Source organism: Lampetra planeri, chromosome 7, assembly GCF_965212315.1.
Source record: "Lampetra planeri chromosome 7, kcLamPlan1.2.h2, whole genome shotgun sequence".
NCBI classification, from domain to species: Eukaryota; Metazoa; Chordata; class Hyperoartia; order Petromyzontiformes; family Petromyzontidae; genus Lampetra; species Lampetra planeri.
In genome coordinates, this window is record NC_136113.1 from 10,616,282 (window position 1) to 10,638,791 (window position 22,510).

Here is a 22,510-nt window from a genome sequence, read left to right on the forward strand (position 1 = left end):
GGGTAAGTGAATGAGTGGGTGAGTAAGTTAATGAGTAAGTGAATGAGTGGGTGAGTAAGTGAATTAGTGGGTGAGTAAGTGAATGAATGGGTGTGTGAATGAATGAATGGGTAAACCGGTGAGTGTGAGTCGGTGAGTGAGCGATCGGGTTGACTCGATGAGTGACTTAGCGTGACTGTGTGGGTCAAGCAATGATTGCTTGGGTGGGTGGGCGAGTGAGTGGCTGGGTCATGAAGTGATGAGGTGAGCTGGTGAGTGAGGACGCGAGTGAGGGAGCGGCTTGCGGGGTACGACCGGACACGAGAGCGCACCACCCACCCCCTCCCACCCACCCTCTGCACATCCATCCCCGTCACATCCCAACCGAGCCGGCACCTGCCTCGCCCGGGCTCCCGGCTCTCTGATCCCCCCCCCCACCACTCTCAATTCCATCCCAGTGTCGACCTCCATCGCCCTTCCGAGACAGAGGAGCAGCAGTAGCAGCAGTAGCAGCAGCAGCAGGAGAAGGGGTTGGGTGAGGAAGGTGGGAGAGAGGGAGGGAGAGGCGGGTGGCGGCGAATCGCCCACCAACCACAACAACATTTATTCATCTGCGGCAAAGGCGCCCATGACCGTGGCCGTGCGATCATCATGAGCGAGGGACGAGGAGGCGGAGATCCGGGGCCGACCACCGGCATCATCAGCAGCAGCATCATCAGCAGCAGCGGCATCATCAGCAGCAGCAGCGGAGGCGGCAGAGATGAAGGGGGTGCTAGGAACGGAGGCCCCGAGGAAGTGGAGCCGGCATGGAGGGATGCGGAGAAGCGCTTCCATGCGCTCACGCCGACGCGCAGTCCGCGCACGGTAACCTGCCGATCGGGGTCGGGGATTGATTTGGAGGAGGAGAGGAGGAGGGGGGGGCGGTATTTATTGTTTTATTATGTAACACGTACGGGGGGTAGAAGGGGGGAGGCAGATAGGTTTGAGATAGAAAGGCAATTTGCGTGGCGTGTGTCCGTGTGTGTGTATATGCACGTGTGTGTGTGTATGCACGTGTCACTGTGCGTTCGTGTGTGCGCGTCTCTTTGGTGTGGTTGTGTCACTGCGCATTTGTGTGTATGTGTGTGTGTGATTATATATAATTACGTGTCACTGTGCGTGTGTGTGTCTCTCTCTGGTGTGGTTTGTGTCACTGTCACTGCGCGTTTGTGTGGCTGTGTATGTCACTATATGTACGTGTGTCATTGCGCGTTTCTATGTGTGTGTATCTGTGTATGTGCGACTGTATATTTGCGTGTGTCACTGTTTTACTGTATGCGTGTGTGTCACTGTGTGTGTGTCTGTGTGACTGTGTATGTACGTGTGTCACTGTGTGTCACTGTGTCTGTGTAACTGTGTGTGTGTCACTGTGTGTGTCACTGTGTGGAGCTGAGTGGACTTGCCGATGACTGGTACCAGCGGTGTCAAGATCGGCCTCAGTGGAGGAGGCTCGTGAAGGACGCTACTGGGCAGTTGAAGGCAGTCGCCCTCCAACAACAACGGAGGGCGGAGGAGCGACGCTCACAACAACGAGCGGAGCGCCGGGTGGCTAAAGCACAGCAAGTTGGCACAGTAGGGGGCACAGGTGGTGCATCAGCCAGTCATCTCGGTCATCTCGGTCTTTCGACCCGTGGCACCTGCTGGGTCTGCCCCGTGACCTCCTGCCAGCGGGCGTTCGACACTTCACGTGGCCTCAGGGTGCACATGGCCTGGCACAAGCGTCGTGGTGACGTCACCGCCACTTAGTGGCGAATGGCGGTTGTTGTTGTTGTCACTGTGTGTGTGTATCTGTGTGACTGTGTATGTACGTGGGTCACTGTGTGTGTGTGTCACTGTGTGTGTGTCACTGTATGTGTATCTGTCACTGTGTGTATCTGTGTGACTATATGTACGTGTGTCACTGTGTGTGTGTCACTGTGTGTGTCACTGTATGTGTGTGTCACTGTGTATGTACGTGTGTCACTGTGTGTGTGTGTCTGTGTGACTATTTACGTGTGTCACTGTGTGTGTGTTTCACTGTGTGTGTGTCACTGTGTATGTGTGTCACTGTGTGTGTCACTGTGTGTGTGTGTGTCACTGTGTATGTACGTGTGTCACTGTGTGTGTGTCACTGTGTGTGTGTGTCACTGTGTGTGTGTCACTGTGTGTGTGTGTCACTGTGTGGGTCACTGTGTGTGTGTGTCACTGTGTGTGTGTGTAGGGAGCGGTAGTTTATCTGTGAGCGCGCTGCACTACGAACCCGGCGTCCTCAGTTCGATTCCTGTTCAAGGCCAACACCGGTGACGATTATCTGAACCGGTCCTGGGCCTCCTCTCCTAGGTCGACTCAGCCTCAAATGAGCACCCGGTGCGATGTATAAACATCGCCACGAGGGAGACAAAGGCGGCCGGGCGTGGTGTTGGCCACCCACTTGGGTGTGTGGCGGCCTTCACAGGTTGCTCGCTCACAGCACTTGCCCCCAGTGAGATCTGTTTAGGAGGATCGTGGTTGTCTCTTCGCTTGCGCACACGAAGCGCACGCAAAGCACGTGTGGCGGTGTGAGTGTGTACTGTGTGAGTGTGTACTGTGGTGAGTGTAACCCCGGGGTCTAGTATGGTGCCGTGATGTCCAACCTAGCCAGGTGGACACGCCAACGTTAGCGTGCGGTTCAACCCGCTGGACCAACGCTGGCTCCAACGTTCCACCCCCACCCCCTGGGTAAGGACTGAATTCCGCGCTTGTCCGATATTCACAACGCACCTCCCTTTCCGAAGCCTGGCAGGTGACTTTACATCACGCACCGCCACGCATTCGACGATTCCCTTCACGCGCTGGCCAGAGTGGTGAAGTACGGTCAAACAACTCCGATGACCGATAAATGCGTGGGGAGGATGGAGGGCCACCATCATCATCCAGCAGTGAATTGAAACGCGCAAGCACGCGAGGTAGTAACGCCCAGCGTGTTCACGACTGCGCGCGATTATCGGTTCCAAACGCATTATCTCCCTTTTCCAGAGAGAAAGCAGTCGGCGTGTCTCTCTCAAAACGAACACGCCTTGTAGGGGGTCGTCTCCATCATCGCGAGTGACAGGGTTACCGTATTCCCAGGATTACAAGACGTACTGCCCCCCCCCCTTACTCCCACTTCCCCCTTTATTTTAAAGCAAATCTAAGGGAGGTGCGTCTCGTAATACGAGATGGTGTGTGCGTTCCTTTTTTTTTCTGTGTACGAGACCACATTTGGTTAACTTTATTAACACCGGGAACACGTTTGGAGGGCGTCTTACTTTCCGGAGCGTCTTGCAATCCGGAGAATATGGTAACCGACCTTGTTTAGCCTGGCCAAATATAGCACAGAGATGATATACGGTAAACGCGCGCACGATTCCCTCTTTTAAAATGCGTAAACGCATTAACGTGGTTTGTTAGGTGCAGGTTTGTTAGAAGTCACCCTTTATACAATGTGTAATAGTGAGTGTAGTGGCCTCTAGTGGTTGCAGGGGTCACGTTACCCAAAGAAAGTTCGTAAATGTCAAGATTACTCCCGGGGTCAAATGAGCTTTGAAGCGATGGTGCTTATCTGCCTGTTTACAGCCCTGAGCCAATGGTGGAAATTCCACCTTCCTTTTACGGGGCCGAGTCTGTCCTATAGGATAACCGCTATTGACCCCCCACACAAAGTGCTACTGTACTAATGCTATTCTCCACGCAGCGACAGATGATTGGCTGAGACAACCCCCTTGGCCACGCATTACTAAGCCACCACGTGGACAAATCTAGAAAAACATCGACTCTTCTCCCGAAGCCTGTTCCGAGACCTGCGTGGTGAGGTTAAGAATCGACGAGTCTATGCGCATCGTTACCACGACCTCGTGACATTGCGAGGTCAGGTGCATGTCCAGCACGTGCGGCAAACACGGCTCCAGCTCGGCCCTTTCACGTTCCTGGTCTCAATAATAACAGTAGAAAAAGTACAAATGTGTCTTCGTCTGATTCGACTCAGCCATCCGGGTTCAATTCCCAGCCACGGCACTTGAAGTGTCGAGGCAATTCTTGGGCCTCCCCTCGTTCGACTCAGCCTTGAATGGGTATTTAGTCGGGTTTATAAATACCATCGTTTTGGGAGAGAAACAAGGCCAAGAGTGGTGCTAGCCACACCACCAAGAAGTCAAGTGAATTCATTTTTGGTGAACACATGGCACCTTTCTGCCACAAATATGCCACCCAAAGTGCTTTCAACCAATTAAACATAAATACCTATCGGCCTTGATAAGTGCTCGCAAACAACAGTTTCCCCGGACAGTATTTAAGGCCATACGGGGTATCTTTGTGTTTTTATTTGTGGGGAACGGTGGCGAAGTGGTTAGCGCACCGCGAACCCGACCCATCTGGGTGAATGGCAGAGGCTCGTATTAGATCTCATCCTACCATAGATCCCCTACTTCGACTCAACCTTAAACGAGCACCTGCTGCTGTTGTCCTACACCAGCACTGGGAAAGCAACACAAGCCGCCCTATCGTGCGTGCGTGTTGTCCTTGATAGGTGCTCGTTAACAACACGTGTCGTCTGGCGCGGGGTAATTGCGCGTAACGCTGCAACGTAGCGTGCGTGCGTGTACGTGAAGTCTTTTCATAATCCTAGAATAACTCTGTTGACCAACCTCTGTTGGTGCGGATGCGTCGGTGGCGGTGGCTTTACGTGCTTTCTGGCACGTGCGCACGCTCACATATGCTCACATGAACACACACGCAGAACCAAGGTCAGGAGGCCATTGGTGTCAATTCCGTTGATGCCATCACCCCTCTCCACGGGTTCCACCATTCCCATTGACCCTGCAGTTGCGGAGTCGACACCCGATACCTTTGAGGACCACACTTCGTCTCCATCCTAATCACCACCACCATCGTCACCACCGCCTGGCTTTAGGTCCTTCCTGATCACCACTCCAATGCCGTCTGTCTCGGTCACCTGTCCCCCTCCAACATTCTGTGCAGGTGTCTCACCCATCACAAACCTCCTACTCCTCGCTGATCACCGCTACAAATATCTCCTCCCACGTTGATTTCCGAACCCCCAAGTTGCTCGTGTCCTATTCTGCCTTGAGATTCCGAGCGCCTGCATAACGCCTGCATTCAAAGGCCAGAAGCTTTCATTATAGTTGCTTTGTTAAAGCGTAAGTCTCTAAGCTATGCAATACTCCGTTTCTTTTTTTAATTTGAGATGTTTGGCAAAACCCCAATTGTTGAGTGTTTGGCACGCGGTAGGAAATCGGAGAATTGACCCAGCAGGGCGCTGGATACGAGCTTAGGGGTTGACACTCTGCACTGTCCTCTCCTGGCCACACCTCGCAAGTAGCCCCACATCTGCAACGCCTTGACGCTTCGCCTTGGTTGTCATCCCATCCAAAGTACTGCTCGAACCAGGCTCAGCCCTGCTTAACGTCTGAGATCTGACCCTTTTGCGGGTGACTCGGTCGTGTTTTCAAACCACCGTTATTTTCACGATCACAGCACCGGCAAACAATCGCAGTAAACACGCGGCCTGCAAGTTCGAGATGGCCCACCCCTGCGGTTGAAACCCATTAGCATTTCACCGCGCGTAGCACGCCCCTCCACCACCGCGGGTTCGCGTGCATGGCGATATTGGCTATGTATAGCAGCTCACAAACAGCACGATGCATAACCCTCACAGACAGCCGACAGCAACTGGCATCGGGATAATTTTAGGCTTTCCATTACCTGCTGGCACAGCAAACTGGGCAACAACAGGGCGGCATAGCTCACTCGATCGCACCCTCTAAATATACACCTGAATGTTTCGTAAGGCCATCGGACACAGAAATGTCATTCAAACGCCATATTCGAACGCTCGCTTTGGAGTCCATCATCGAGAGCCATGATCAATCCACTGCTGGACGAAGGCCTCCCTTAAGCCGTCACCATCCCATCTGTCTATCTGCTGCGTATGATCTCATTTCATCGCGCCACCTCCTCTGTAGATGCCATCTCGCGAGTGTTGACCCCACCGGCTCTCGCTCCGTCGTTCGTCTCGACCGCTGGGGGTCATTCCGACTCTGATGACACGCCCTGCCTGGAGTTGGGCTTTACAAAGTCTGTGCCGATGCAGCTGCTATCGTGGCGGGCGATGCCCCGCGCAGGGTTCGTGTCTGGGTGTCTCAATTTTCCGACAATGTAATTGATTCGCTGTATTATATAACGGCTTCTCGTCGTCTCGTTGCACAGACAGGTGGCGAGGGTTCGTGTAAGCAAACAATAATTGGCTGGAGTTTGAGCTGATCGAGTGTCTTAACCCGAGCTGCACCACCACTGAACACCCTAAGATGACTATCAGCTCTTTTCGAAATTATATTATTTCGTCTTTTTTTTTGCTCGTGATGCCCCATTCAAAAGAGATTTTCCTTGATAAAAACAAACAAACCATAGTCTCGTCGTGAATGTTATTCCAACTGGGTTCTCAGCATTGTTATTCCAACTGAGTTCTCAGCATTGTGTTGTCATAAAACAAAGATATGTCAACTTCGAACTATCACAGAGTGCAGTGCATTATCCCGTGTGAGAGCATGGCATCATAAAGTTGGTATCACGTAGCAAATTTAAAAACTTTTTTTTTATCTCAGGACTCCCATGTGGTTCTAATGAATTGTTTCCATGGCGCCATGATCGCCTGGCTTGGCTGCGTTCGTGTGTTTACATGCCGGCCTGTGGCTGTTTTAGGGCCAAACCCGCGTTGCGTGTCCGTCCTCATGATAAAAAAACAGAACCTTGAAATCATACATGGATCAGAATACCGTTGACTAAAAAACGAAACTACCTAATTTTTGTATGGAGCTTCCATTGCATGTCGGTCATCGGGACAGATAGCCCAGGAGCATTGGTGGAACCCCGATCATTCCCAGACCAGTGCAGCCTGGTACCGAACGGTGTCAAATGGTAATGGCAATGAGGCATAGGGCATATGCAAGGATTCATTCATTGAAAACAGAGCTGTCCGGGGCTGAGGTCTGGAGAACATTTCTGCTCACCTTGATGATAGTGATGACGATGACGAGCGGGGCCCAGGGGGTGGAGGTCCCTGGAAAACATTCCATGAGAAATGAATCCCTGGATGCACGTGTTTGGGAGCCTTAGTGGAGTGGTTGGTGCACTTTTCTAACCACTATGAACCAGTCACCTGAGATGGATTCCCACTTACGGCCAATAACAGTGGCATATATTTGAACCAGTCCGGTGCCTTTCCTTTGTCGACTCAGCCTTAATAGTGAGAACCTGGTGCAGTGTGTAAACATCAGCACTCAGGAGACAAAGGCGGAGGTTTGGCCACCCACGCCCTCGTGTGCCATGCAGGCCTTGATCGGTGCTAATCGCGAACAGCACTTGTTGCAACCAGCCTGCGAAGGCTACACGGGGCACCTTTGTCTTTTGCGCGCGTGCACTCTGCGCGTGCGTGCAGCCGAAGCCCCAGCACGCCATCACGATCGCCGTGTCGTCCCGATCGCTCTTCGACATGTCCCTGGAGCGCGACATCTTCGACTCGCAGGGCGTGGAGGAGTACGTGCGCTACCAGACGGAGCACGAGGAGGAGCCGCTCCCCAAGGGGCCCGCCTTCCCCTTCGTGCAGGTGCGGGCCCCCCACGGAGGGCAGAGGGGAGAAGGGGACCCAACCATAGTCACCACCACCACCAGCGCCACTCACGCACCCTCGCCGTCACTCGGCCAAACCCGCGACCGCCACAACGCACCACCAGCCACGCCACCGCAACAGCAGCAGCAGCACGCAAACGCACAACCAGCCACACGACTATCCGAAACACTACCCACCCCCAATACCAGCATCACTGAACTCACAGTGAGCCTCACCTCCACCACCCAAACCACGATCCGGCTTCACCACTACAACCACTCGCTCCACACATAATACACCCTAATCACCACCACGGCCCCCCAACATCACCACCACAAGCACTTGCTCAACACACAATACAACCTAATCACCAACACGACCACCACCATCACCAAATCCACTCACTCAACACACAATACAACCTAATCACCAACACGACCACCGCCTCCAGCTGCCACTTCACTCACTATCATCGTCATCACCAACAGAAGTGCTCCCCTTGCCGGGGGCCGCGTCTGTAACTGGCCAAGCCGAGCTCCCTTGTCACCTAACCGTGACTTGAGCAGCCCGTCCCCCAACCAGACAGCCATCTCCAGGTCAGGGAGAGTGACAGGCGGTCGCCCATTCTCATGCAGCAACAAGAGCAGCAGCTTTTGAGCTCTATCCCTGCTTCACGTACGCAGCAGCAGCAGCAACCGGTCTCCTTCCACCGTCAGCGAGCACCCGGACACAGACGCACTCGCCGATTCTCCAAGCTTCTTGAGCTTTAGAAGCTTATTCTTAGGTTTTTTCGGTAAAGTCACGTAGGTAAAAAATTAAAATTAATAAAAGTAAAATAAAATAAAAATCACGACGTTTCGGAGACAACACAAGCTTCCGTCTTCAGGTGGAACCGTCACAGCACGATAGCTGTATCAAATTGTATTACTTTTATTAATTTTAATTTTTTACCTACGTGACTTTACCGAAAAAAACCTAAGAATATGAATCCTTGCAGTCACGAAAGCTTCAAATCTTTTGAAGCTTCTTGAGGAACTCTGAGCAAGGCTCCACGCCTCCGGATAGCGCACCGACACATAATGTCCGTTCGCGGAATTTGCACGCAATAAAAGCGGATTATTACCACTGCTACTCTTACTGTTAATACTACTAGTATAAACAGGACCCTGCGGGGTGGGCTGGTAGGAATAAAATACTAATACCGGTACAGGGATATCGACCGCACACACACGCGCACACACACACGCACATACGCGCACACACGCACATACACGTACACACGCACACACACACGCACACACACCGCACGCACACACACACACACGTACACACACATGCACGCACGCACACGCACACGTAATGAAGTTGTGTTGCTACGCTTCCAGTTCGCCGTGAATAACGATCCGAAGCCCAATAGCGCCCATTCATCACGCCGCTCGAGTGGGCCGGACACGCACACACGCACGCACACACACGCACACAGTCACGCATATACACACACGCACGCACACACGCACACACAACAACAACCGCCATTCGCCACTAAGTGGCGGTGACGTCACCACGACGCTTGTGCCAGGCCATGTGCACCTTGAGGCCACGTGAAGTGTCGAACGCCCGCTGGCAGGAGGTCACGGGGCAGACCCAGGTGCCACGGGTCGACTGACCGAGATGACCGAGATGACTGGCTGATGCACCACCTGTGCCCCCTACTGTGCCAACTTGCTGTGCTTTAGCCACCCGGCGCTCCGCTCGTTGTTGTGAGCGTCGCTCCTCCGCCCTCCGTTGTTGTTGGAGGGCGACTGCCTCCAACTGCCCAGTAGCGTCCTTCACGAGCCTCCTCCACTGAGGCCGATCTTGACACCGCTGGTACCAGTCATCGGCAAGTCCACTCAGCTCCACGTCCTCCTGTACCACATCACTCCATCTCTTCTCTAGCCCGTGCCGCGCCCGTTTAGCCCCCTCGATCCGGCCGAACAAAAGCTGTTTAGGCATGCGGTGGCTGGGCATGCGGGCTACATGACCCAGCCAACGCAGCCTTGCCTGCCGGAGGAGCTCACTGATGGGACTTTGCCCAGATCTTTCAAGGACTTGTGAGCTCCTCACACAATCCAGCCTGGTCAAACCCAGGATGGATCGTAGGCAGGCCAGCCTAAATGTTTCCAACCGGCGAAGATGCTCCACTAGGGGGGTCCACGTTTCGCAAGCGTAGAGAAGGGAGGGAATGACCGTGGCCGAGAAGACCTGAAGCTTCGTGCGGAGCGACAGACCAGGTAGCTTCCACACAGCGTTACGCAACCGATGAAAAGATATTGCCGCTCGACTGATTCGGAGTGAGACCTCTGCTGATAAACTGGAGCTGGTCATGAGCACACTGCCCAGGTATGGGAAACTCTCTACTCTCTCCACAACTGCCCCATCACCGATTGGGAGTTGTGGGGGCGGAGTGCCCGATGGTACAAAATACCCAGGCAGGTGCTTAGTTTTGGTGGGGCTGATGGTAAGGCCCCACCTCTTAGTGGCACACTCCAGCCTCAGCAGCAGCGTCTCCAACTCCTCTTCTGAATGAGCAGCTATTACCAAATCATCGGCATACATAACGTGGTTGACCAATAGGGAGCCATCCCTTGATCGCACCCGGGCGTCGATCAGCCTCCCATTATATCTGTACCAAATGGTAATTCCCCCGGTACAGCTATTGAAGGCTTCACGAACTACGCAGTCGAAATAGATGTTAAATAATGTGGGAGCCAGAGGACATCCCTGTCGCACCCCAAGGTGTACAGGGAAAGGCTCCGACTCCCGGCCACGTAGTTTTACCCGGGCCCGCTCACCATCATGAAGGTCCTTAATGATCGTGAGCAGAGGGTCAGGGACTCCGAAAGCACGAAGAACAACCCAGAGCCCAGTCCTACTGATGGTATCATAGGCCTTGACCAGGTCAATAAAGCAGAGATGTAGGTCTTTTTGGAATTCCCTACACCTCTGCTGTAGCAGACGGACAGAAAATATGGCATCTGTGCAGGACCGCCCTTTCCTGAAACCACATTGGGGCTCCGCAAGCCTCTCCTCAGCATGCCTAGCAAGGCGATGTTGAATAATCCTTGCCAGGACCTTACCCGGCACACTGAGGAGTGAGATGCCCCTGTAGTTGTTACAGTCTGTGCGGTCCCCCTTCTTAAAGAGGGGGACCACCAGGGCATCCTTCCAGTCCTGCAGAACCCGTCCAGTGGTCCAGACTGTTGTTATGATGTCATATAGGGCAGTCTGTGCACAAACGCCACCCTCCCTCAGCATTTCGCCTGGGAGATCATCTCTGCCCGGTGCCTTCCCTGGTCTCAGACTCCGGATCGCCCTCAGTACTTCCTCAACAGCCGGTACCTCAGCCAGCCACTCACAGGGGGTGACCTCTTCCAATATTTGAGGCACCGCAGCCTCAGCAGGGTTATCCCCACTTTGTGCCATGATGTTTTCCTGGCTGAGAGATTTTCCCTCCCCCAGGACCTCACAGAAATGCTCAGCAAATCTGCAAACCTGTTCCTGGGGGTCGGAGATTGGATCACCGTTTTTTCCTCTAATGATGGTAATAGGTGTGGCGCTGCAGGTTACTTTTTTGATGGAGTTAAATAGTGATTTGTGATCGCGGGCCACTGAGGCAGACTCCATCTCCTCAGCAACCCGCGACCACCACCCATCCTTACAGCGCCTTACGGCTCTCCGAACCTCCGAGCGAAGGCTGCGGTAAACCTCCTCATTCTCTGACGTGGGATGCTGTAGGCGATGAGAGTGGGCCTGTCGCTTTTTCTCAATTAACCTGAACACCTCCTCCGTCAGCCAGGGTTCCCGGGGAGGTCTGGACCGCGTACCCAAAGCAGCCATTGCAGCTGCATGAGTCACAGTCTTAAACCTCGCCCATTTACCCTCGACATCAGGTGGAGTGGGGGACGATGCCAACCCCAGCTGCAAGCGATGATGAAATTCTCGCTTGCAACTTTCATCAGCTAACTTAGACCAGGCCACTTTTGGTTGGAATGGGATCCTGGGTGTACACCCACCACCGGAGTGGAAGAATGGCAGGCGCATCTTACAGATGACTAGTCGATGGTCAGAGGGCAGATCAGCTCCACGGTAGGTCCTGGTGTCAAGGACATGGGCTCGCATCCGCTGGTCCGTCACTACGTAGTCCAGCAGATGTTCTTGCTTGGACCCGGCATGCATCCATGATGTTGTGTGGATGCGCCGATGCCGGAAGAGCGTGTTGGTAATTACAAGCCCATGGGCTGCACAGAAATCTAGCAGCCTCCTACCGTTGTTATTGAGCTGATCTGGCCCATGCCTTCCAATCACTCCAGACCAGGTGCCAGCATCATGACCAACTCGGGCATTGAAGTCACCCAACAAGATGACTCTGTCCCGAGTGGCCACTTTAGCCAGCACCTGTGACAGTAGGTCATAGAAAGCGTCTGACTCATCGGCTTTGCCTGCATCCCTCCACGGATGTTCGTCTTCGGTGGGGGCGTAAGTAACCACGACCACCACTCCTCGCCTCTGGTTGATGGGAAGGCGAGCCCAAAGTATCCTGGGGCTTACAGCTTCCCACACCTCACCGCCACGCTCCCACGCCCCCTTCATTCTTTTGTTCAGAAGAAGAGCCACACCCTGTTGTTTGGCAGTCTCCTGCCCCGAGTAGAGGACTGTCACGCACACACAGACACGCACACACACGCGCATACACACGCACACACACACACACGCACGCAAACACACACATACACAAACGCACGCACGCGCACACACGCGCACACACACAACACGCACCTCTCACCTGCAAGGCAGCGGTCGCCGCTTCTCCTCCCACATCTCTCGTCGCGGCAGCTGTAACGATGGTGCAAGTTTGTTTTTATCATCAATTCCTCCTCCACCCCTCCCCGCCACTGTTCACCCACCAGAATAAATGAGTTCGCCCATAGTCAGTCGATCAAAAAGTTTCGCCGTGAGGCGCCGGAAGCGACGGCCATCTTGTTTAATTCACAGATCGCAGGGGGAGCGGGCGGCCATCTTGTCGGACAGGGTCATGCCAAGTGTTTGCAGTATGGGGCGATGTTGATACACGGACGGACGGACGGACGATATAATCTATTGGTGGTCTGGTCCACTTCGTTCCTACCAGTATAACTGTGCAGCTGTCTGTTGAAACACGGGGACGCAACCACGGCTAGAACGGCCGCCTAAATTTAGATGCAGCCAGAGATTGCGACTGAAATGAATGCCCCTGCTACAGCGCTGACTGATTTGACTGTTAGATCGTGTGAATTGGATTGTGTCGGCGGCAGCAACAACGTTGAAATGGTGGAGCGGTGGTGGTGGTGGTGCGGTGGATTGCACACTGTGCCATGAAGCCAGTGGCCTGAGTTTGATGCCGGCCACGGCTTACATCGGTGGCATATAAATTGGGCTCTCTTCCCGGTCCATGGTGACGTAGGGTCAAACAACCTCCATGACTGACACAGTTTAGAGAGGCCTTCATCCAGCAGTGCATGGACAGAGTGCTTTAAAATATTATTATTAAATGCTGTTAATGCACTTTCCAGAGAGCAATGCTCTGCCGTGTAAACATTACATTTGGGCTGCCGTCATAAACTAAAATCATCCATTAACATCGATTCTCTATGCAAGGTGGACAGGAGATGGCAGTTGCAGCAAGTGAGGTCGTGAACCGGTCCTTGTGGACTTCTGAATAGTGTTTGCTGCTCTCACATGTGTAATACCGTTGAGGACTCTTGGACGCCGGGGTTGAGGCACACGTATTTATTCCGCAACAGTTGTCACAACCGCGGACATACAACACTGGAGGGGGTATCGGCCCCCTCACCCGGCTAGCTGGGAATACACTGCTAGCTATCTCTGACCTACCTCCTAGTCCTCCACTAACGGGCTAGGGGAGGCTGTCTGGCCCGACACTGGTAAGTCGGGCTACGGTACCCGGAGTCCCAGAGCACTAGCTCTGGTTCTCGGGACCACGCCGCTGGCTCGGTCCTGCGCGGCCCTGACAAGGGCGGCGTCCCAGGGGAGTCCAGGGCTCTAGCTAGACGATCTTCGGTCTTCACTGGTTTAGCTTTAACATTCTGCCCCGAGCCCTCTGACACATCCCCCTTTATACTCAACCCCCGCTGAGGGGTGGGGCCCCGGGCTGCCTGGTGCGGACGTCGTTGAGAGCACCCCCCCGTGCACTCACGTAGCCCCGCCCACTGTGTTTGTTTCCCATAAGCTGCCTTGCATAACGGCTCTCTCTCTAACACCCCTACACATGCAGCACAATAAACGTTCAGAACTTTTGACAAAACTTTACGATTCTTGACTCTCCAGGAAAACCCTCTGGAGTCTCAACGACACTCTCCGTTGTTGTTCATGAGAGAGATCTGGTCGCGTTCTGCATGTGCGTGGGAAGGATGACCAGAACTTTCGTTACTAAATACGGAAACATTAAATGTGCATACCGTTTTTCATACAGATGTAGTGACTGACTCAGAGACACTACCGGTCTGCTGCCCCCTCTGCCTCGGTTGCCCCTCACCACCTCCGCCCACCCTCAGGCGCTGGAGAACGTGAACGTTCGCTTGCGGGAGCTCTACCCGCAGAGCGACGAGCTCTTCGACATCCTCCTCATCTCGCACAACCACGCGCAGGTCGGCGTGCGGTTCATCAACTCCATCAACCACTACGGTACGACCCCCGGCGCGTCACACGCCGCCGCGAAAACAAAGACAAAGACCCCCCCGTGTAGCCTGAACAGACTGTTGGGGCAAGTGCCGTTAACGAGCACCTATGAAGGCCGGCACGGCACACGAGGGGGTGGGTGGCCAGAAACCACGCCCGACCGCCTTTGTCTCCCTAGTGGCGAATCTAATTCGGGCCGCCGGGTTTGTAGCGCAGCACACCGCTACACTACCGCTCCCCACCCACACACACAGCAACACCACCACATCACCCACACACACCACCACCACCACGTCACACACACCACCACCACGTCACCCACACACACCACCACCACGTCACCCACACACACCACCACCACGTCACCCACACACACCGCAACACCACCACGTCACCGCTGTGCACCGCCGAATCACAACACACCGCGTGTACCACGCAGCCAGAAACGCGACACCACCCACCCCACTCGCTACACCACTGCCGTGCACTACCCACTGCCGTGCACTACCAACTGCCATGCAGCCGTACGCCTGTGCCACCCACCTTGCCCTACCCACCCTGGCACTGCCAATGCCACACCTCCCACTAAAGCTCTAAGTAAATCACTCTTGCTGCTGCTTGCTGCTGTTGCTGCTACCATAGCTGCTGTTGCTGCAGCTGCTGATATTTTCACTGTCGTTACTTCTGCTGTTACTGCCTCTGCTGCTCCTATTCTGCCGCTAACACTGCTGTTATTCCAGCTGCTATTACTGTTATCACTGCTGCTGGTACTGCTTCTGCTATTGACGCTGCTCTTGCTGCTCCTGCTACTGTTGCTTCGCGTACATACAGATAAATGCGACGTGTTGCTTCCCGCACGACATCCACGGACGTCTGACCCCGTGCTGTAAATAGCAACGAGCAAGCATAGCCACTACCCTGCCATGCCACTTTACCAGCGCCACTATTCACATCTCCACTCACGCGCCCGGCGTTTGCTCACATTCAGTCCGTCGTTCGAATACTCGATGGGACAGATGGCTGCAGGTGATTCAGACTTCTTAAAACAAAGTGCCCCGTTGCAAACACGATACACGGCACGATGATGATGATGACAACGCTGCCAACGTGTAACGCTGCGCCGCCGCACGGCGTTCTCGCAGAGACAGGACGAGTCCGAGGCGCAAGGAGGAGCCTTAGACGAGCGGAAAGGTAGGCAGCAGCCAGGCTGTGAGCTCGGCACTACCAACACGTTCCCAAGCTCTCCGTTCCTCTGTATATGATTGTGTGATCGGCCGATTAATGGGTGTTTACACATGTGGAAGGAAATCGGAGCACCCGGAGAAAACCCACGCGTGCGAGGGGGAAACACTCTATCCCATACAGACGGAACAGGTGGAGTGCACAGTTGTTTTCCATACCGGCGCCATCCCCTGGCAGAGCCAGGGTACGGCTCCTCCTCAATGCCCACGGAAAGGGAGTTGCACAACAATCGTGCGATCCACCACCCCTCTCTGCCTCCACAGTGCTGAATAATTACATTTAGGATGCTGTGAATAAGTTTTAAGTAAACACAAGCAACATGGAACATATTCCATCCATCCCAGGTTAGAATCAGGAACATTGTATGAACACACTGGCTTTAAGCAGGGTTGAGCCTAATTACCACTTCGGGGAGAGGTTGCCTGGGCATATCGATTGTCGTGGGTTTGTGCTTTGAGGTGGCCAGCAGTGCAGAAACACATTCCTGAACCCATGTGTGCAGTAAAACCCCACTCGTATGCATGGTGGGTTTTCTCCAGATTTCTCTGGTTTCCTTCGGGATTCCATACAAAGTCAAATGCTCGTTACTGGAAGTGGCCAACATCTCGGTACAAACAAGACACTTCCGAAACGCAGTCTTGAGACTCACGGAGGCTTGCCTGTGTACAAAAGCATAATATACCAAATATTATCGTTATTATCACTATTATTCATAAAAGTGTTTTTAGTTCGGCCACGTAATGATGTGGCCACGTTTTTTTGTTGACAGTCAAAAATGTAAATTGTCACGCTTAAGAAGCGTTTAACGCGCTGGTTGTAATTGTTTCAGCTCGCTCAACGGTGAGTTTCAGAGCAATTCTCACAGCCAAATTTAGCGATTAGAATACGACGTTCGGCTAGAAACTGCGTCCAGCATCCTTCGGTCACGAAACCAGGAGGGCCGAATGACGTTGTGTGAACGTTCTCCTTCATTCATTCTTTCATTGTTACATATTTAACGTGAACAAATTGAACTTAAAAAAGGGCATGCAGAGGCACGGGAGAATAAATTAGAGAGAGAGAGAAAAGCATTCAGATTCTGACAGAAGGATGGCACAGACACCGATGTGCGGCACAGTGAGAGAGGAGGAGGGAGTGAATTACAGAAGCCTGGAGCTACAACAGGGTGCCTATGTGAGTTTGTGGGTCTCCGTGTGGGTCTATGGGCCTCTGTATGGGTCTATGAGTCTCTGTGTGGGTCTATGGGTTTCTGTGGTCTATGGGTTTCTATGTGGGCCTATGGGTCTCTGTGTGGGTCTAATGGTCTCTATGTGAGTCTATGGGTCTCTGTATGAGTTTATGAGTCTCCGTGTGGGTCTATGGGTTTCTGTCTGGGTCTGTGGATCTGTGTGTGGGTCTGTGGGTCTCTGTGTGCGTCTATGGGAATTATGTTGGGAGTGAATTGCAGACGACCGGAGTGGTGAAAGGGAAGCACCGCTCACCTCGTCTGATTCGAGAGACTCGGGATTTGACAAGGAGGAAGTGGAGGCCTGTTTGAGGCATATCGGAGGTTGCGAGATGAAATGTTCGATGAGACAGCAGGGGCTGAACAGTCCGGTTGACCCAGAGCGTGTGTGTGTGCGCACGGCATGCTGCTGGTGCTGGACGCTCAGGTCTCAACATCGAGCGCTTCTGCCTGACGGGAGGGAACAGCCCCATCGGGTACCTGGAGGCCTACAACACCAATCTCTACCTGTCGGCCGACGAGGAGAAGGTGCAAGAGGCCCTGGCGGAAGGTGCGCGCAACGCTCGCCGGTTCTAGCCCACCACTCAGGCGATGGTGGTGATGATGGTGTCAAATTGGTTCCGTATAACATTGATGTTGGTGGTGGTGATGTCGTATGGAGGAAAGGCATCGTTTTTGGGTTGATGTTTAGTTATCAAATCCGGTCAAGAAGAGCTTTGGGAGATGCGGTGATTATTTGTCATGTGTATGATGATGGTGGTGTTGAGGGTGGTGGTGATTATGATCATGGATTATGGGTATATGGGTCTGTTGGTTGATTGAGGATGGGTAGGTGTGGCCATGATGAAGATGACATTGATAATGATGACCAAGTTAATCATGGTAGTTAACAGCTGTCGCGGTGTCACGGTTAGCACCCTGGACTTACAATCCAGAGGTGGCCTGTTTGACTTTCCGGCACCCAGCGGTGTAAATATGTCTGGGCCAGCATGGACGGGTAGGCCAGGTACCCTAAAGAGGAGTTCTCTAAGCCACCAGCAGCAGTGTGTGGCAGTAATCGCAGGGCTGATCCTTAACCTCTGTATGATGGTGACAACGGTGACTATGACAGCAACTCCTCAGGCCTGCTTTCTCCCACGCAGCCGCCTGCATAAACACCTCTACGTGTCCTCACTGCCCATGCCCAGGGCTTCACCACTGTCTGAAAAATATATAAAGTATAAATTAAAAAAATATATACAAATATATAAAAAATATATAAAAGTAGCTGGTAAAGACCAGCAATAAGATTGGCAAGTGACCAGTGGCAACAAGTACGGAGAGAGAGGGGCATGGTGGATGTGGTGCGCTGGGTATGGCACAATCGAATCTCCGGCCGTGCCGCGTGGGCAGGCATCGCGGCGGCCACAATGTTCAGCCCCGGCGCGGGGATACAGGTGGCGCCCGGGACAAAGCAGCTGCGTGTGGCGTTTGACGGTGACGCGGTGCTCTTCTCGGATGAGTCGGAGAGGATCGTCAAGGAGCACGGCCTCGACTCCTTCTTCGAGCATGAGAAGAAGAACGTCGACCAGCCCCTCTCGCAGGTGCCACCCCCCTCACCCGCGTCACAATCTCAGGTGCCGCCCCCTCACCCGCGTCACAATCTCAGGTGCCGCCCCCCCCCCCCCGCGTCACATGCAGGGGCTGCCCATCTATTTAGACATTGCTACCCCTCCCAAGTCCAAGCAATCTGCCACCACCCTGGGCAAATGCCTACATTGCCTAAAGCCAGCACTGCATGGGCATCCAGCCAACCACCAGCACTCGCCCCCACCTTCTTCCCAGAGCAGAGACAGACTCGGAGACAACCTCAAACCATGCTTATTAACAGCTGTAGGTGGCCTACACGAGCGCTCCCGCTTGCGCTCCCCTCGCACAGAGCCGGCCCCACCCAGCCGCTCTCTCCGTCCCCTCTGCCCTCCGCACTGCAGGGCCCCTTCAAGGGCTTCGCGGAGGCCCTGGGGCGGATCCAGCGCAAGTTCTACGCTAAGGGCGAGCGCCTCACCTGCCCGATCCGCACGTACCTGGTGACGGCGCGCAGTGCGGCCAGTTCGGGCGGCCGTGCGCTCAAGACCCTGCGCAGCTGGGGCCTGGAGCTGGACGAGGCGCTCTTCCTCGCCGGCGCGCCCAAGGGGCCGCTGCTCGAGAAGATCCGCCCGCACATCTTCTTCGACGACCAGATGTTCCACATCGAGGGCGCCAAGGAGCACGGCACGGTGGCGGCGCACGTCCCATTCGGCGTCTCGCAGAGGAGGAGCCGCCAGGCCACCCCACCCCGAGATCCCGCCTAGGGGTCAGGGATTAGGGTCAGCGGAGCGGGCCCAGTGCTCGTCCATGCTGTGGTTCAGCCTCCGCATGGCAGGTCACAACAACTCACTCACCCTCACCCACTCACCCACACACTCACCCAATCACTCACCCAATCACTCATTCACCCACCCACTCGCTCACCGACTAACCCACGGACTCACCCACTCACTCACCCACACACTCACCCACTCACTCAACCACCCACTCACTGTTACACTGACCCACTCACCCACCCACTCACCCACTCACTCACCCACTCACTCACCCACCCACTCACTGGTACCATGACCTACTCACTCACCCACCCACTCACAACACTGCAGGCCACAACACGTATCTTTCTGCTTCTTCCCTCGCACTGAACGACTTTGGAAATCCCTCCCAACGTCTCTGTCGCCCCAGCTCTTACTTGGTTTCAGAGACTTGCTACACTCATCGAATACAACTTAAATGGTGCCGGTTGTTGCTGGCCGCTTGACGTGCAGGCCTTTGGGCCTGCGCTCTCCCACTGTGTGAAACTAAACAAAAAGAGGCCGGCACTGGGCCAACGAGCTACCAGGCTCGTGCCTGGTAGAGGCCAGTTCTTGGAGTTGGGCTCCAGTTGTGTATGCTGACTTCATTCAGCCGGCAAATACGTTGTGCTGCTTTAAATCTGTGAATGGATATGGTTTTTTTAATGCTTATTCATCAATTTAAAAGTACTAGTGTCAACTTAAGAACATCTTTAATTGCACCGCAGTGTAGAGTGTGATCTACAACTGTGGGAAGTCCTTTAAAGCCCTCTGCCCTACCTCTTTCTCTGTCTACTCCGAAGAAGGGCCATTACCCGAAAAGTTAAGAGGGCAGTGGACAATGAGGGATGTGAACGATGAGGGATGTGGTGAGTTTGTTTTTGTTTGTTGTCTTGGATGGGCAAGGCGTGTGGTGGACGCACTCCACGGCCACCCACACATCTGGGGGCCTCTTACATCCACACTAGAGTTATGTTCATCGGCCCACGGTGAATTTTAAACTCAAGGATAATAAACATTTAGTTCATGGGCCCAAGTGAAATTGGTACCACCTGAGGTGGCTTAAGCATGAGTTGGTACCGATTTACTATCAAAAGTACGGCTGATAAAGTTAATTATGTAACAAGCTGTATGCATTTTAAATGGTATTCACATTATTCGCTGTGACTGGACTTATAAAAAAAAACATTTAATTTGCGAAGGATTTGCTGCTTCAGGTGGTCGAGACCAATGATATACTGTATCTCATCTGGGGCCTTGGCATATTAGAACTGTGATGTAATAATACTGACTTTAAACTTTTGTGACTGCAGGAATTATTGGTTCTTTTGGTAAAGTCACGTAGATATAACATTTAAAAAATAAAGAATAAAATAATACAATGCAATTAAAAATACAAATAATATATTGAAAATAATGAAAGCAAAAAACCCACGACGTTTCGATGGAGACTGCTTGTGTTGCGATCGAAACGTCGTGGGTTTTTTTGCTTTTATTGTTTTCAATATATTATTTATAATTATATTTTATTTTATAATTTTCTATCTACGTGACTTCACCGAAAGAACCATGAATATGTAATAATACTGTAATACGTTTATGCTGGAGAGCCCCACTGTATCGCACCGCATTGGATTGTTTTGCCGATTGTAGTGCAGCCAGTGTTTGTCCATGTGAGGAGCTACTCGAGTGCCAGGAGAAGCCCCACGTACGTGAACCAACTTGCTATATTGCCATCTCCAGTTCACCTCCCTGGTCTTAACGTGTGCTCACTGGCATAGCCTGCTCTAGACAATCTACATGGCTTTACAGATACTGTAATCGGTTTTTACCCTTTTATTTGGCACAAAAACTGACACCTTTATACAAGGGATCATGTTTGCAATAACCACAACACAAGCAGTCAAAATGCAAACAAAAAGAGACAACTCTGATAATGATATGCACTGTCCTTGAAGTTGATTGGTCCACACCCGAGACGGCTTTTCTTAGAGCCTCGTCTCCACTGGTGTTGGATCAGATGACGCCAAAAGGCGTACAACTCAAAGACAATGCACCATCAGAGTACTGAGAGCTCGGGGTAAGCAATTACACTATGAGACCTCCTTTACCAGTAGCAAGATATAGTAATAGGTTTTTACCCTTTTATCTGGCACCAGAACTGACACCTTTATACAAGGGATTCACTCAATTTCAAGGACAGTGCATATCATTATCAGAGTTGTCTCTTTTTGTTTGCATTTTGACTGCTTGTGTTGTGGTTATTGCAAACATGATCCCTTGTATAAAGGTGTCAGTTTTGGTGCCAGATAAAAGGGTAAAACCCTATTGCTGTATCTTGCTACCGGCAAAGGAGGTCTCATAATTTAAATGTACAGATACTCTTTGACCTCACGTGTGATTGTGTGCGTGTCACCCACGAGCAGCACTTGCTGCAGCAATCTGCGAAAGTCTATAAGGGGGATCTTTGTCTTTGTGTCGGAGTGCACTTGAACAGCAATGACAGATTTGGCATCCCCTGGGTGGAATCTCGGGAATAGGAGCTGGGTTGGAGACGGTATGGGGAGGCTTTTTGGACCTGTGTCCTATTGTAATCATTATGCTGCTGGATACAAGTACATGCACGTGCGTGCGCGTCGAGGGCACACACGTGCACACTACGGTGAGCCGTATTCAATTGCCGGTGACAGCCGACATAGGTGACGAATATCTGAACCGATCCTGGGCCTCCCCTAGGTCGACTCATTACCTAATGCGGCATGTAAACATCAGCCCTGGGGAGACAAAAGCGGCCAGGTGTGGTGTTGGCCACTCACCCCCTCTTGTTTCGTGCCGGCATTCATAGGTGCTCGCGAACAGCACTTGCCCCAACAGTCTGTTGAGGCTATAGGGGGAATGTTTTTCTTTGTGTTGCCTACGTGGGTGTGCTCGTTTGCTTACAAACATTGTGAATGTGCACAATTCACGCAAGTGTAGGAACTCTCATCAGTCACAACTATAGATGTGACGATGCTCCTATTCGCTGATTCTTGAGCCAGTACGTGATGTTCATGTTCGAATGACCCCAACAGCAGCCACTTGCGGTGTGTTTTATTCATAACGTTAATACAAATAAATAATCGATTCTTATTTGAAACACCGCTTTAATAGCGGCACGTCATTGAATAATATCTGCTGAGGTGAGAGGACATGACTTACAGTGGAAAGGTTGATTCACCATTGATTATTATTTTTGGTTAAAAAGTGGCAGTGATGATCTGTGTTGCCAAGACCCTCCACCACCAGCCAAACACATCAGTCAACTAGCGCACATTTGTACATGAATGC

The 22,510-nt window shown here is 52.7% G+C and overlaps 1 protein-coding gene across 1 annotated transcript; it reads left to right on the top strand.

Annotated features, from left to right (window-relative positions):
• The first annotated feature begins 359 nt into the window (after window positions 1-359).
• LOC144719938 (cytosolic 5'-nucleotidase 1A-like) lies at window positions 360-20,643 on the top strand. Its single transcript, XM_078596299.1, has 6 exons — window positions 360-843; window positions 7,469-7,636; window positions 14,233-14,362; window positions 17,251-17,373; window positions 18,216-18,406; window positions 18,794-20,643. The coding sequence occupies exons 1-6, from the start codon at window positions 631-633 to the stop codon at window positions 19,151-19,153; spliced, it is 1,185 nt and encodes a 394-aa protein (XP_078452425.1). The 5' UTR covers window positions 360-630; the 3' UTR covers window positions 19,154-20,643.
• The last annotated feature ends 1,867 nt before the right edge of the window (window positions 20,644-22,510 follow it).

What these genes read in the sequence shown, in the direction of transcription:
- LOC144719938 (XM_078596299.1), top strand. Translation starts at nt 631, where the DNA reads ATGAGCGAGGGACGAGGAGGCGGAGATCCGGGGCCGACCACCGGCATC. An exon ending in CGACGCGCAGTCCGCGCACG is followed by an intron (nt 844 to 7,468) that starts GTAACCTGCCGA and finishes GCGTGCGTGCAG; the next exon opens with CCGAAGCCCCAGCACGCCAT. An exon ending in GCAAGAGGCCCTGGCGGAAG is followed by an intron (nt 17,374 to 18,215) that starts GTGCGCGCAACG and finishes CCGCGTGGGCAG; the next exon opens with GCATCGCGGCGGCCACAATG.